The 16,125-nt window shown below is 42.4% G+C and overlaps 2 protein-coding genes across 2 annotated transcripts in view; one reads left to right on the top strand and one right to left on the bottom strand.

Moving 5' to 3' along the window:
- MREG (melanoregulin) overlaps window positions 1-15,212 on the top strand; it is a 43,049-nt gene extending 27,837 nt beyond the window's left edge. Inside the window, 5 exon segments of the mRNA XM_033171146.1 lie at window positions 12,888-12,938; window positions 12,940-12,992; window positions 13,273-13,435; window positions 14,671-14,676; window positions 14,678-15,212. Of these exon segments, the coding sequence (XP_033027037.1) occupies window positions 12,888-12,938; window positions 12,940-12,992; window positions 13,273-13,435; window positions 14,671-14,676; window positions 14,678-14,806 (402 nt within the window). The 3' untranslated portion in view covers window positions 14,807-15,212.
- On the bottom strand, window positions 97-8,748 carry LOC117059405 (UDP-glucuronosyltransferase 1-1-like). Its single transcript, XM_033171133.1, is given in 6 exon segments — window positions 97-425; window positions 1,573-1,792; window positions 3,181-3,268; window positions 6,332-6,463; window positions 7,781-8,273; window positions 8,275-8,748. Coding segments are annotated over 6 exon segments (1,659 nt in total). The 5' UTR covers window positions 8,703-8,748; the 3' UTR covers window positions 97-127.
- Window positions 15,213-16,125: the final 913 nt, after the last annotated feature.

Here is a 16,125-nt window from a genome sequence, read left to right as displayed (position 1 = left end):
TAGGTCTGATGGGAGTTGTAATCCAAAACCTCTGGATCACATCATGTTGGCTACCTCTGCCTTCTGAACCCCAAGAGCAGGACCCAGTTTCTTCTCTTCCTCTTCATCTTACATGCCCCACCCCATTTCAATGTGATTTTGATTTGCTTTTCTTGCTCATCCTTCCACTTTTACAGAAACACTTTCTGCAGCAAAACAGGCAGCACTTCAGTGAGATAAATAGGGCAAGGAGTACAACAGCCAGGAGGAAGGCAATGACGTCAATAGAGTGATACTGGATCCAGTTGAGGTCATGTGCTGCTGGCCTCAAGTGGGGCGCCCCCTTGTGCTTCATCACAAACTCCACCCAATGAACCGCAAGATCAAGAGGTTCAATGGGCCTGTCCAGGTGGAGAGCTGAGAGACGCTGGATGTTCTCTTTGTACCTAAAAGAAAAGAACCTCTTTAGGAAATAAATATTACAGGAAATAAAACACACAACGCAGAAGCAGATTTCCAAAGCATTTGAAATCCAAGTGGAGTTGATACTGTTCTCTAGTTTATATTACTGAAGTTATTATTCCATAGCAAATGTGGATTCCCCGAGTAGCTGGGACCTCCACTGCATAGAGGCTGGACATGCTGAGAGACTGGGGACATGGGATGCAAACTCACCCCCCTGTTCCTATGGGGCAGGTGCACACACTTCAAGATACTCTGTATACAGCTTATACAGGGTGACTGAGGCCAGAGTTCCTATGCTTTTAGTAGTTGAACCCTAATTTTTCTCTGGTGGATCTTTCACATAGCTGATCTGTCTCCTACGTGACAGCTGCCGCTAATCAGAGGTCCTTGGAGATAAAAATGGAGAATGATGCAGTGTCCAGGAACTTCTGTGGGGCAACTGATGATACTGGTGACCACCAGCAGGTGGCAGTTGGGGGAGCTAGCAGTACGCATTAGAAGATACTCATTGTAGGGAAAGCTATCTTTTATGGAACATTGCCACTACTTAACTTTTCATCGATAATACACTGATTAGCTTCTGAGAATGCCACGGTCTGACAGAATACATTTTTAAAACCACTAGTGTAGAGGACCCAGAGTCCCGATAAAGAATCAAAGCAGTAAAAAGAGAGGGGTTGTTGAGAAGAGACTTCCTTCTTCACCTGTCATTAGCAGCGGTGTAGCAACCCCCGCTGATTTCAGTGACGAGCAGTGGCTCCGCCCCCCAGCAGTGCCCGAATCAGTAAGCAACCGCCGTGCTGCCCTCAAGCTCACATCCCACCAGGAAGTCCACCCTCCAGCAGCCCCCTGCCACCCAACAGACCCCCGTGGCACCCTACAACCCTCCCCCGCCCGGTGCAGAACGCTTCCCCGCCCCTGCCTAGCTACACTCCTGGTCACCAGGCATTATTTTATTTCCTCTGAATAACCAATAACTGCCAGTGAGAAAGACAACAATGCACCGAAGAAAAGAAGAATCCCTTCCATGGTATCTCACACTTCCTTGCATATTCTGATTTTAAATGTACTTTGGGCCAACTCTAAAATGCGTTTTGTACCACTCATTTTGTACCCCTCATTACTCACTTTTTATCATAAATAACAGCCTTCAGTGCATCAGATAAATCCTTGGAAGTCATTTCAACTACTTTCAGAGTCACTCCTGCTCCTCGAGATTCCATCCGCTTTGCATTGTCCATTTGATCTCCAAAAAGTGGCATCAACACCATTGGTACTGCATTGCAGATCCCCTCATAGATCCCATGGGAGCCAGCATGAGTGATAAAGGCTCTGGCTTTTGGATGAGCTGTTGAGGAAAGAACAGGGGTGGAGAAATACAAACAGGTTTATTATTCTGCTAATTACAACGTATCTAGGCCAAGTTTTAAAATTGCATTTTTATGGAAGCAGCCAATTGAAGTTCATATTAAAAAGCTGTATGATTAAGCTGATCTCCTTGGACTGTTATGTACAGTCTAGCAAAATGTCTTTCAGAAGGATGGTACAGAACTGTGGGAAGAGAGAAGTGACTCCCTTCTAGGCCATCTAGGCCAGGGGTGGGGACCCTTTGTCAGCCAAAGGGTCACATTCCTTCATGCACAGCCTTCTAGGACTCCTGCTACTCGCCATTCAATTCTCGATCCCTGATCCCTCAGTTCAATACAAAGGGTGGAGGCCCTCTTGCCTGAGAGCCAGATTTGACCCACCAGATTTGGCCTGTGAGGCTGTTTTCTTCAAACCACACCCACCTGCCCCATACTTGACATCACATGTAATGTCAGATGTGGGACAAGTAGAGATGCAGAACTGAACATCAAGTGATGGGCAGGGAGTCCCGTCCTCTTGGGACCAAGCGTGCAAGAGAGTTCTCAGGTGCACATGTAGAAAGCAGGTTATCAGCTGTCTAGTTTGGTGGAAAATTCCATTAAAGCCATTTGTACTTTGGTCAGACATGGTTTTCAATAGAATTGAATGCAATTTTTCACTCCAGCAAGTGGTTGTGGGTAAGGATGAGCAAACCAGTCAATTTTGGTTTCTCCCAGTTTCTCATCTTACTAGTCATGTTCAGTTCTTCATATTTCTATGCCAGTTTGCGATTATTATTATTATTATTAGTCATCACAAAAACTTGACAATGTTTTAGTGTGAATCTCTCCTAATATAATGGATTCCTGTAGGTTATTTTTACTACTTTGAGCATTTTTATGCATGCCTCACCATAGTATATACATTTTTGTACATTGCCTGCATTCCAGAATTTGGAGCAGTATGAATTTTGAAGGACGGCTGTGATTCAGTTCACATATTGTTTTGGATAGTGTGAATGAAGTAAGCTTGCCTTTCAATGCAAACTGAATCAAATTTCTCCCTCACCCCTATTTCATGGCTCACATTTTGGCATCTGTGCCCACTGTCCTTTCAACCATTTCCTTAGTTTTTTATGCACACTATGAGCATAAAGCTCCAGGCAGGGTTTTCTTTTCCTAGCCCGGCTTTTACAGCTACAGGGCTTTGCTATGAGTGCACAGTACCAAGAACAAAGTGGGAGCATGTCCATCCAACATCACATTACTTTAGACTTTGCTAGACAGTATTTAGATACACTCTCTCATGGTATTGTTAAGATGCTAATGGCATAGAAGCAGCATTAAGTGCTGGTTATAGACAACAACGTAATTCCTGTCCCAGACATACCAAGCAGATCATTTTGTGGTAGCCACTTCACAAGCTTTGTGTTCTTTGCAAGATTTGGGGGTGTTTCTCCTGTATATCTCCATAGCACCTTCACAAGGAAGGAAATACATAGATTAGGAAATATATCTTTTCACTTCAAACACAAAAATTGAACTTGAACAAGCATTCTCTCATATCTCTTACGTAGGGTGCAATGCGTCTTCAAAGAGCCCCATTAATTGGAAAGGTGGGATATCAGTTAACAACAAATAAATAAGGTACTGCCTGTATATAAAGGAATGAAAGTGCACTTCTAGTTTTTACCCATACATAAGTTTAACTGAAGAATGAAATATCAATAGTTATTATTGTTCCCAGGGGTTGTGAATGCATATGTGTATCCTTTTGTTTTGTGTGTGTAAGAATGGACTAAACAGTCCTATTCTTTATCCGAAACTGAATGACACATATCACCTATCTTTAGAGCAGTGCTATTCCCAATTTACTGATGGAGAATTCAGGTCTACTTAACACCCAGTGGCTGTGTTTGGGATCATATCTCAGCTTTACAGGCTGAGATACGAACGAGCCTTTTGCCCCTTTGCTACTCCCTTCATAGCACAAGCAATCAAGCCAAGAACTCTAATTAACCATGGTACCTTATTTCATCCAAACCAGGAAACTCTGTGGACAAACCTTGGTTACAGAATGTAGTTAAGGAACAGAGACCTTAACTACAACTCTCAGTTCAGATGACATGCTATGCCAAACCTTGGCTTAGCTGCCATGCCAAGCTCAGGTAAAAAACCAACAAGGAGGAAAGCATGTGTGAGTTCCTCTTCGGGAGCCATCGCATAGTTTGCCTTGCCATGATGTGTGAACCAGGCCAAAGAGTTAGCTAGGATTTGAATCCAGGTCTTGTGCCTAAATCCAACACATTTCAGTAGTCACAGAGGGAAGATAATTCATTGCAAATGCTTTGTCCTAAGTTAGGCAAATATAAACAGAAACGAACAATATTGCACTCTCTCTGTGACTCTAAAAAAATGTAAAGCTTACCAAAAATCCAAACACAAACCACTCTCAATAATTTATCTCATAAAATAGCATGTAATCATGTCCATAAGTCTATAATGGTCTGAGTCTGCATGGGATCTCAGGCTAGGATAAAGTAATATGGAATTAGTGTCATGATTATTCAGACACTGAAAAATATTATATTTCTTCACAATATTCAAAGGGAATACTTTCAAATATCTAAAAACTTTCCTCAAATATGAACTCAGACACTAAGCAGGTTTAAGAATGTCCTGGAAGACAGAATTAGAATGTGACATAACTGAATATACTTGGTTTACCATGTGGAAAAATCTCCTTTTCATAATATATCAGCTGAATGTACTAGAAGACTCTTGTATAAATTCATCAGCTTACCCAAGGTGCTGGAGGGGGTGTTCAGAAATTGGGTCATACATCCATCTATGGCGGGGTTGTGTTAGAGTGCAAGAATTTTCAGCAACGGCATTCAGAGAAATAGATAAGATCTTAAGCCGCCACATTATCCTAACATCTCAATTAGCCCTTTTATTTCCCCCCTTATATCTGAGGGTAATCAAAATTTGCACAATAAAGTGTGGTAGTACACCTGCTTGTCACAGCTAGAATGACCATTGCAGTTTTGGGGGGAAATAGATGGTGCCAATCTTTCTGTGTGATACTGCCCTGCTAGAAAAACTAACTAATAAGCTAAGAGTCCTTAGGGGCCAAAGAAAGAAGGATGATTTTGTATTTGTTTAGTTTGACTTCATTTCAGTTGTAAGCAAAGAGAAACTTGGCCAAGGACACCCTCAGCCTACAAATGAATATGGCTCAGTGACTCAGGGCATTTGAATACTTTAATCACTTTCCCTTGGTACAATAGAGTCTATGTTTTGTAACCTTCTCTAGTTTAACCATTAAGTCTGTGCTATAAATAGCTCTAGTCGCTACCCCCCACGCGTCACATACGTGTAGTTTATTTATTTTGGTTTTATTTTATGTCCGTTTTTATCCAACAGTAATCTATGGTTGTATAAAGAATTTGTATATTTTCATCAGGTCCTGTTTGATAACAGTGTATTTTGTAGAATTTTGTAAAACCTTTCTTTCATTTTTGGGGGAAACTTAACATTTTTTTAAAAAAAAATAATAAAATAATAATCCAGGGACTGACAGAGCCTATTTTTATATTGCCATGGCCACCATGATGCCCTCCAGACGTTCTGTACTACATCTCCCATCTTCCTTGACCACTGGCCACGCTGGCTGGGGCAGATGGGAACTGTAGTCAAATGCATCTGGAAGACACCAGGTTTAGGAAGTCTGACATCGGGCAACATGATGGATGCCGCTAAAGCAGCTATTTCTTACTTCGAAGAAGGATGCTGCAAGCTTGGGAAATCAATTTATTATTGACTCCTTTCACTTCTTAGCAGTGATGGAGCTGTATTCTCAGAAGACTCATGTTATGGTAGCAAAAAAATGCAGAGCAGGCAAAATTTCACCAGTTTCTGGACTGGTAATTGATTAGCTAATATGGCTATACTGCAATCTATTATCACTAAAACGTTTTCCAATAGATGTCTCTAGCCTCTGGATTTCAGGTAGCACGGATAATCTTTTAGCCCACCCTCCCCAACTTAAAGAAACAAGACCTAGTCCTTATGACCTGAAATTTAGTTGCAGAATGTTGGTTATGAAGATCAGCAGGGTTTTCTGCATTGTTCCACTTGTGGTTGCTGTGCAATTAGGGGAACCCGCCGAGGGCTCAGCTCCGGCAGCTTTATCTGGTGGAATGCAGCCAAACGTGACAACTGTCGGGGAACTATTCACGTATTGTTCCCCTGTTGTCTTATTGCAGCAATATCAGCTGTAGCTGTGCAGAGCTTTTGAGCAGGGTCTGAGCCAGCAGCTGGCATCTAAATTACCATGGCAATATTTCTAAAGAGCTGTATGTGAACAGCTTCCCAGTTCATGCTGTGTCAAGCTGCAAGATTGCTTGTTGGGCTGAGGCAAAGGGTTGTGTGTCAGCTTTAGCTTCGGAGCCACTTTTAAAGCAGACAGCAACACATGCATAATGAACCAAAATATTTAACTTCCTACATGAATAGAGGTTACCATTTTTCCTTCTTACCGTCTGAGGTATTGTTCCCAACGCTTCGGCAATTTCCATAGCCTTTTTCATTGGAATTTCAGAAACCATTGAACCCAAGGAAAACACCACAATGCCATGTTCACCAGAGCTGTTAACCATGGCTTCAAATTCCTAGGCAAAACAAACAAACAAACTTTTGGTCAGAATTCTGCGTCATGTGGGAACATTTTCATCTCTCCCAAAAAGCTAAAAGAAAAAGTAACCTTTGCTGGGTAAGTGTGTGTAAACACAGACCATTTCTAGGACCAGATCTGTCTGGGGCAGGCAGTGTGGGGTCTAGGATAAATCCTTCTGTGTAGGCTCTCCTGCTGCCCCCATCTCCTCTCTCCCCTCCCCAGCAGGGACCCTTTCTCTCCCCTCCACTTACTTTTGCTGTTGTTTTGCCACTACTGTAACAGTGGCAGCCTCTCCTCTTCTTCCTCCTCCTCCTCCTCCTCCTCTCCTCTGCCCTGGCTCACATTTTTCTTTTGCCCCTGAGAAGAATTGTTTTAAACCGGCCTAATGATCTACCTGCCCTCACATTCAGTCAAATCTTTAAAAATGTAGTATAAACACCGACAACTGGGAAACACTGGCCTGTGAGCACTCCAGCCTTCACCAAAGGTGTCATGGGCTTTGAAGACACTCGAACTCAGGACACAAGGGAGAAACATGCTAAGAGGAAGGCACACTTGGCAAATCCACACCGTGATCAACTCCTGCCCGGAAACCAATGTCCCCACTGTGGAAGGACGTGTGGATCCAGAATGGGCCTCCACAGTCACAGACTCATTGTTAAAACCGTGTTTATGGAAGACAATCTTACTCAGCTATGAGTGATTGCCAAAGAATAATAATAATATTGAATTTCAGGAATGTCTACAACAACATATCATATGCATTCATTCATTTAGGATATTTCTAAATTCCTCTTCATCCCAGAAATCATCATAGAGCAGGTTACAACAGAAAACGCAAATGCAGTAAGTACAGCAACCAATAAATAATCATCATCATAATCATACACTATAAAGTTTTCCACATCAGCAAAGCAAGTTAGCATGGTGACATAAATATGATATAAGGCAGTTCTCTAACTTCAGCTAAGGTATTAGGCATTAGGATTTATAAACCCAGGGCCTCTGTGCATATTATTTTAAATCTGCTGCTTGGTAATTGCATTGTGCCTCTTGATTCCAATATTAAGTCTCCCTTCCAAGTACTAACCAGGCCTGACCATGCTTAGCTTCCGAGACCAGACAAGATCGGGCGTGTTCAGGGTAGTATGGCCGCAGACATTCTGATATTATGTCAAAAGGGAGATGGCACCATGCTGTTAATTTTCCAATCTACTGAAATATCTCAATCCTAATCCCTTTCTCATCCTCCATTTTTAAACTGAAGTTTTGAACTGTCTCGGTAAGGGGGAGTGGAGAGATGGACTCCCACCTGAGTTAGTGGATTTTCCTTTGCACAGTTTATACCCCCAATGAAGACCATGTTGGGCATGATAGGCCTGGGATATTCAAAAACAAAGTCATAGCGCAGAAGCCAAATTGATGCTTGACTATAAAGGTCTGCTACTGTCATATCTTGGTGCAGGAATTCCTTGTTCAGTGTTCCATAGGGTGAATAAAGAAAATTGCATATCATGAATTCCAGTGAGCCGATTAAAAAATTCTTCACTCTCTGGTTAAAGTTCATGTGGTCTGTATTGCCCGAGAAAAATTTTGGGACGTAGGAATGAGGGTTTGGACACTGTGTTGCCACAAAGTCTAAACCACATGGAATTCCCCGCAAGTAGTAAATAGAAGGAAGGGATAAATACTCAGCCAAGATCTGCCCACATGGAAACAATGGATCCATAAATACAACGTTGAATTTGGTTTCTTCAAGGTAAGAAATCAGCTCTTTGTTGTATAAAAGTTCCTTGCAATTATTATATAGAAGCATTAATATTTCTTATTCTTGAAAATGTCCTAGTCATTCTTTCCAGGAAAGGCTGACGTGCAAAAATATTGTGACCAAGCTTTAGGAATTCTGCTTTCAAGTATTCCTTTGAGTAGGGCACGGCAAACGTTTTCAATGTATAATGTACAGATGACTTTATCCATAAGTTGGTCTCAGGAGCAACGACAACTACTTGGTGTCCTCTCTGCTGAAGATGTTCCATAACTGGATGGATACTGAGCCAGTGACTGCCATCCATGGGTATAACCAACACCTTTCCTCCATCCGTAAGGCTCCAGAAAAAGAAAGTAAGCAAAACACATGCAGGTAGCTGACAAATGCCTTGACGCATAGAAATCTTCTTGCTGGTTCCATTGTGGCGTAATTCTAACCCAAAATGAAATGAATGTAAAAAAACCATCGCGAACAGCACAGGAAACAAAGCCTCTTGTGAGCCTTTAGCTCTGTCTTCTTCTGCAAATAGTTATTTTCTGTGGCGCATTTTTTAAGGCAGTGTGGAATGTTTAAATCTTGGTCAAAGGTCGGTTTTGCAAACCAGCCTTGATTGGGTGATAAGGACTCAGCAGACTAACCTGCTTGCGTAAGTGTCTCTACTACCACTTTTGTACTCAGTCAGTGACTTCCATTCTGTGGCATCACTAACAGCTTCCCACTTCCAGCACAATGCCACAAACAGAAGAAAAAGGCAAGGCCCACAACAGCTGGTTGAGACCTTGAATTCATCCTTCCTATCATGGAATCAAGGAGCCCTGAACTCGTCGTACGCTTTGTGTGCCTAATGTATGAATAAAACACTGGTGCAGCCCACAGGATCACAGACTCTAAGCATCAAGTAAATGTTTAATGTGTTGCCTCTCCTGAACCCCTTGTCAGGACAAATAGCCCATATATCCAATTATAAGAGCAATGTTAACTGAGTTGATGTTTTAAACAGCTCAGGACCACAGTACCCCAAGGACCATCTATCTCAGTATGAACCGACCCAGATCCTGCGGTCATCCTCTGAGGCCTTCTTTGTGTGCCTCCTCCACGACAGATCAGGAGGGTGGCAACATGAGAACGGGCCTTTTCTGTAGTGGTTCCCTGTTTGTAGAATGTTCTCCCCAGGGAGGTTCATCTGGTGCCTTCATTATACACTTTGAGGCGCCAGGCAAAAACATTCTTTATCAACAAGGACTTTGGCTAATTAACAGTCTATGTCCTTTTAAATGTGTTTGTGGAAACAGGGTTATTGGTTTGTTTGGGTTTTGTTCTTGTTTAGTTATGTACTTTGTGGTATTATTCTGTATTTTTATGCTGTGAACCCCAATGAAGTCTTCAGATGAAGGGTGGCATACACATTGAATAAATAAAATAAAATAAAATAAACCCCTAAAACCCTTTAGCCAGCAAAATAATAATTTTTTTAATCAAATACTCAAAACTAAAAAAAAATACTAAAAATAAGCAGTACAATCCAGTGATCAGAACTTGGGAAACACTGAAACAAAGGACTGCTCCACACAGGAGTTTACCGTACTGTCAATTTGCTGTTAGTCATGTGTGTTAGTTGAGCTTTTTTTTCCTTTGCAATCTCCCATTTGACATCTGTTATAAGAAAATGCCTATATCCAAATATATCATTTCGTTGTTTACAGTCTATCTGTGTTATAGTAGTTTCTGTGTTACCGGTAGTTATTTCCAAAGTGTGTTTCTACTTGAGACTGTAATGTGAAGCTTTGTTTCTGTATCAATATGATATACTGTATGTATCTGATCTTACATGGTGACAAGGGATGCGGGTGGTGCTGTGGTCTAACCACTGAGCCTCTTGGGCTTGCTGATTGGAAGGTCGGAGGTTCGAATCCCTGTGACAAGGTGAGCTCCCATTACTCTGTCCCAGCTCCTGCCAACCTAGCATTTTGAAAGCACACATGTGCAAGTAGATAATAGGTACTGCTGTGGCAGGAAGGTAAACAGTGTTTTTGTGTGCTCTGGTTTCCGCCACTGTGTTCCATTGTGCCAGAAGTGGTTTAGTCATGCTTCGGCCACGTGACCCGGAAAGCTAGCTGTGGACAAACGCCAGCTCCCTCTGCCTGAAAGTGAGATGAGTGCCGCACCCCATAGTTGCCTTTGACTGGACTTAACTGTCCATGAGCCCTTTACCTTTTTACACGGTGACAGTTGTTGCTGTTGTTCAGTCGTGTCCGACTCTTCGTGACCCCATGGACCAGAGCACACCAGGCACCCCTATCCTCCACTGCCTCCCGCAGTTTGGCCAAACTCATGCCAGTTGCTTCGAGAACACTGTCCAACCATCTCATCCTCTGTTGTCCCCTTCTCCTTGTGCCCTCCATCTTTCCCAACATCAGGGTCTTTTCCAGGGAGTCTTCTCTTCTCATGAGGTGGCCAAAGTACTGGAGCCTCAACTTCAGGATCTGCCCTTCCAGTGAGCACTCAGGACTGATTTCTTTAAGGATGGATAAGTTTGATCTTTTTGCAGCCCATGGGACTCTCAAGAGTCTCCTCCAGCACCATAATTCAAAAGCATCAATTCTTCGGCAATCAGTCTTCTTCTTGTACTGTACGGTGACAGTACAGGTGCCTAAACAGCACCACAGCACCACCTACAGAGTCTACAAAGACAACACTCCAATTCACAAGTTTACTGCTTTTAATGAATAGGTCATTCATAAACTGATACAGGACACTCATAGAACATTCAAGCTCAGGGCCGTCTTACCCATAGGCACTAGGGGTGTGGGGCACCCAGGCGCCAGGCTCTCAGGGATGCCAGGCCGAGAGTCTGGCGCCCGAGAGTTGAGTCCAGGGAAGAGCTCGCTCATTGGTTGGAGCACTGTGGCAGGCTCTTCTGCTGCGGGTGGCTCTGCGCCGCAAGTTTGGGGGCGACCGAGCCAGTGAGACGCTGAGGTTGCCGGCCGGCTCCACCCTCCTGCACGCCAGGGACAGGGCAACCTGGGGGGTGGGCGCCAGGCGGATCTTTGCAGCCTGGCACCGTTTCAAGCTCCATTCATAAATATGTCAACACACATTGTTGCAAGCACAGGCAAATGCCCAATTTCAGGTAACATTCTCCCGCGAATCAGTAGTTGGAACATATCCAGACAAATAAGGGCTTCTCCACATGTCCGTTTGCTGTGCATTTGCTCTTAGTTATTGGAGCAAGGTTTTTCAATGTGTACACATCATCCTCAACAAAATGGCAGCCCCAAATTCCTACACATTTAATCCAGATTTTCCCAATCCATGGACTAATCCACTTAGGAAAAATTGGCCCAGTACAAAACTGTAGTCATTGCTGTCAGGGAAGCTTCTTTGGTTGAATCTACACACATATAAAAACCATTCTGAAAATGCTTTTTGAAAAGTGTTTTTAAAAAACAGTACATTGAATTTTTTGTAAAGCTCACTATTGCCATCTAGTGTCACATTGTATATTGCAACTTAAACCACACTTAAAACATTTTATTTGCAGCTGTACAGTTATACCCCGGGTTGTGCACATTTGAGTTAAGAACGCCTGCAACCCGGAAGTGTTTCCACAGCACGCACGACCCCTGGATGCACAGTACGCTTCTGCACACTTTCATGCATGCGCAGAAGCGCTCAAATCGCGCTACTTCCACGTTTTCGGGGTTTTTTCATGCATTCGGGATACGCACGCCCCGCGTTACGCACGGCGACCCGGAATGGATCGCATGCGTAACCCGGGTTTCCACTGTATAGCTTGAGTCTTCGGTGCACTTTTTTTTTGGGGGGGAAGGTAGTTTGTCATGTACCCCTCTGGGTAGGAGGGGCTTTTATTTTCATACCTCTTACCTGTATGTGCTGCTCAGCTGAATACAAACTAGCCATTTCGTTTCCAGTGACCAAATGCTGCTGCACACTGAAGGCACAACGAAAACACATCTGAAGTCTATAACTACTGTAACAATATTCAACAACAACAACAATAGCACGGAGGTCTTGTGTAGGCCTGGAAGCCAGTGTTAATTCTGTTTAGAAATATACCATGTATCTGCAAAAACAAAAGAAAAACACCCCACAAGCTTCTATTTTGCCCATCATCAATTGGCTGAACTGGTATTTATCTGCCCCCCGCATTTAGTTATCTGCCCCCACCCCCACCCCTTTGCAGCGACCACAAATCACACACACACACACACACACACAACCCCACACACATTGCAGTATTTGATTCATAAACAGATTTCAGCTTTTCAAACTTAAGCAAATTCGCATTCTGGACCAGATAACTACAATATCACTAATTGTTTAAGCTGGTCCTTTCTGTGATTTTTTTAAATTGCTTTGATTTAAACCACTCCCCATCAAAAATATCCACCTATAAGCAATTGTTCTGAAGAAAAATATTTGGTTGATGAGTTCAAATAAACTCCCTGACACGCCCCCTCAGTGAGCATAATTAGAGTACAGTAATGGGAAAAAAACTGTCTTAGAGGCATATAGAATAAAATTGTGTTTAAAAGGCAAATGTACCTGTGAATGTGAAGACCTTTGGAGATCAGAGACAGCTGAATTAAGGCATTCAGGAGTAAAGTTTGCTGATCTTCTTCCTTTGCAGGAATGGCAAAAACTGAACTATGACATCTATACCCTACGGCAAATGCGAAGGGGAAGTGAGAAACAGATGGAAATGCATTTTGGAAGATTTGGGTAAGCCAGTTAAGTTCAGGCTATTTCTTATAGTTAACATACAAACAGTATGTATATGTGAGGGAGGGATATCTAATATATACACAAAGAAAAACAAAGATATGTGCACTCAATTGTGTGTGATAGTGAGATATTTCAACCTCCCCCCACCATTATTTAATACGGTGCCCCCTTTTCATTTTACCACTGGGTTTCCCATGTGTCTGCAAGATGAAGGCTACCTTTTGATCCTTTGCAAATATATTTTGCAGTAACCTGCATTTGCTAAAATGGGACTTAAAATCCTGCCCTAGTTTTCTGAAGGAAGCAGATACCCTGTTATCAGTGACCAAACGAAGCATTGTCAGTGACTCTCAGAACATGAGCAAAGCCCGAGAGATCCTCTTGAAGCTGTCTGAGGAGACAGCTATTTTCCCAACAAGCTGGGAGCTTTCAGAGAGATACCTCTTTGTGGTGGTAAGTCTTGACTTCTCTCTCTCCTGTGATTGCTTTTTCACACTCTTTCATGGAACTGCTCAGTACGATTTGGAAAGTACATTGGATTATGACCTAGTAGTGCCTGTCTAGCTCCATACAGTCCTGCTCATGACTGGTCCGAGAAGAGGAATGACCTATTCAGCCCAAGATTTACATCACTGTAGTTGCTTTTAATATAGAAATATAGCAACTTTTGCGCCAGAAGTGGCATATTGATAGTTGTCTCTGACACTGAGTCAAGAGTTAGTTTCATCTGGTTGCTTTATAGACACTTCCTTCCAAAGAAATCTGCCCCAGAGTGTGAGCCGAGAGAGACAGTTGGTAGTACCCCAGACATACAGAAAGACTGTTTTACATCTGGCTCACGAATCTGCCTTTTCAGGACACTTGGGGTTTAAGCATACATTGGGAAAGGTTACTGGAGAATTTTATTGGCCTGTTTTTTTGAGATGTTATATGTCAGGTCTTGTGATGTATACCAATGAGTGGGACATGACTGAGATCATAAGCGTTTCCTGTTACAGCCCAGTGAGATTACTGGGAACCATTCACTAAAATTGGAATAGATATTATGGGCCAAATGCCACAAGCCACAAAATTTGGCAAGAAGTATAACTTAACTGTTATTGATTATTGTCCTTGTTTTGTAAACGATTCCATTATCACAAATTAGTGCCCCTTTGTGGCAAGAGCTTTATTAAGTGTTTTCTTTTGCTGGGGCTTACCACAAACTATTGCCAGTGACTTAGGTGGAGCTTTCATCTCCCGGTTAATGCAGCATATTTTGAAATTACTAAATTGAACATAAGACAAGCCCAGCTTATTGTCATTGGTCCAATGGCTTAGTTGAAAGGCTGAATAAATCTATAGGGCGCACGTTGCTGAAATAGCTCATGGAAAGTATGGCACCAGCACCTTCTGCTTTCGATGTGTGTGCGTGGATTCAGTGCAGGAGAGTCTAGTATAAGGGAGGTCTTTGCGCAACCCATTAAGCTTGTAAAACAACAATGGGAGGGAGGGTTGCAAACAATCCCTTTGTCTGTTCAAGATTATATGCAGAAGCTGCGAACAACCTTGGGTGATGTTTGGAAAACTTCCCAAGAGAGTCTTAAAGTTGCCCAGCAGGGGCCAAAAACGTTACTATGATAGAAATTCTACCTGGAGATATAAAGTGTTGAGTTTGCATGGAGTTCATCCGCTTTTTCTCTCTACAGGACCGTCTTAATTGCCCTTGATGCTGCTGATGAATTCTTTCGAATTGCCAGTGCAACCTATCCAAAGAGTGAAAGATGTACAGTGAAAGAGGAAGTCAATCTGATTGCGGTCCAGTTCAGTTCTTCTCTGTCCTAACGCTGCTCACCTTTGGATGGACTTTTGGTTTGGAAGGGGTTGGCCGGAAGTAATGTGACTTCTTCCTTCAGAGAAACTAGTATATCTCAGAAGTGCAGGATGAATCCAGGATGATGTACCTGTTGTATAGCGTGATGCAGTAGAGACTCACCTTGACTCGGGAGGAAAGTCCATGATGGTGATGATTGGAGTCTGCTATAAGCTTTGGTGCTAGATTAGATGCCGGTGGTAGTCTTACAGCTGCAGTGAATATGAAAAGTGCAGTGACAGAAACCTCCTGTACTGCTTCAGATGTAATATATTTCTCTTTTGACAGCTTGGTACAATTGGTACAGTTATTTCCCATAACTGACCATTCTCCTGTGTTCCTGTTTAAGTGGGATTTTAACAGGGTGGAAAGTTAACTCCTTTTTCATCAAGTTCTTCTCTCTTGAGAATACACTACGTATCGTGCCAGCCAAAACTCCTCATATCCATCTATGCAATTAGAGATTCTCTGTCTGGTAGATGTGGGTGACGTATTCATCAACAATGGCAGAATGTTGTGAGAACCATCAAAAAACCATACTGCAAATTACTTCCTAGCAGCAAAATAGTCTTAATCTGTCTTACGTAGCATTTTTAGAAGTGAAGAAATCAAATCCTGCTATTTCTGAGCTGGTTTTGCCTCAAGATTCGAAAATCTACAATGGCTGTTACTGAGCTTTCCTCATCATAGCACGAATCCATTGTTCCACTGAGAAAGATTCTTGTGTGAGCATCTATTTTAAGATGTTGTATTGAAAACATCTGCAAGCCTTCCTTTTGTCCTAGATCCTTATGCAGTAGCTATTGATTCCTGTTATCTCCTCTGTTCAAGCTGATATTTTTTATCACATACTGAACTTGGACATTATGGTGTCCTGAGGTTTTGCTCAAAATGGAACATACAGTAATTGAGGGGCAGTGTTTTTTTTTGCACTTGCATCTATTTTTCACCAACTGTTGGAACAAATGTGTTTATTGAAATATATATTGTGTTACAAAAGCTAATGATACAAATGTTTTAATATAGCCCAAACCGTATCTTGCTGTTTTGGTCTGGTAATGAGCAATGATTTTAAGCTACGGATGTGGTGATCGTTCATTGTCACTACTACTTTTTTAAAGCAAAAAGCTGGTGCTCTCACCAGATGGTATTTGGTTTTTGTGGCTGCAACATACCTAACAAAATGGCAAGAGGTATTTTAAGTGTTTGTACCAGTGATGTTAAAACAGTTATATTAATGTGTGCTTTGTCACTTCCTAGGGGGAAAAACCTGTATTGATTCTATACTTTC

This window comes from Lacerta agilis, chromosome 1 (genome assembly GCF_009819535.1).
Source record: "Lacerta agilis isolate rLacAgi1 chromosome 1, rLacAgi1.pri, whole genome shotgun sequence".
Taxonomy (NCBI): Eukaryota; Metazoa; Chordata; class Lepidosauria; order Squamata; family Lacertidae; genus Lacerta; species Lacerta agilis.
Note: the sequence above shows the minus strand (reverse complement) of the source record. Positions and strands in the feature narration are given on the sequence as shown.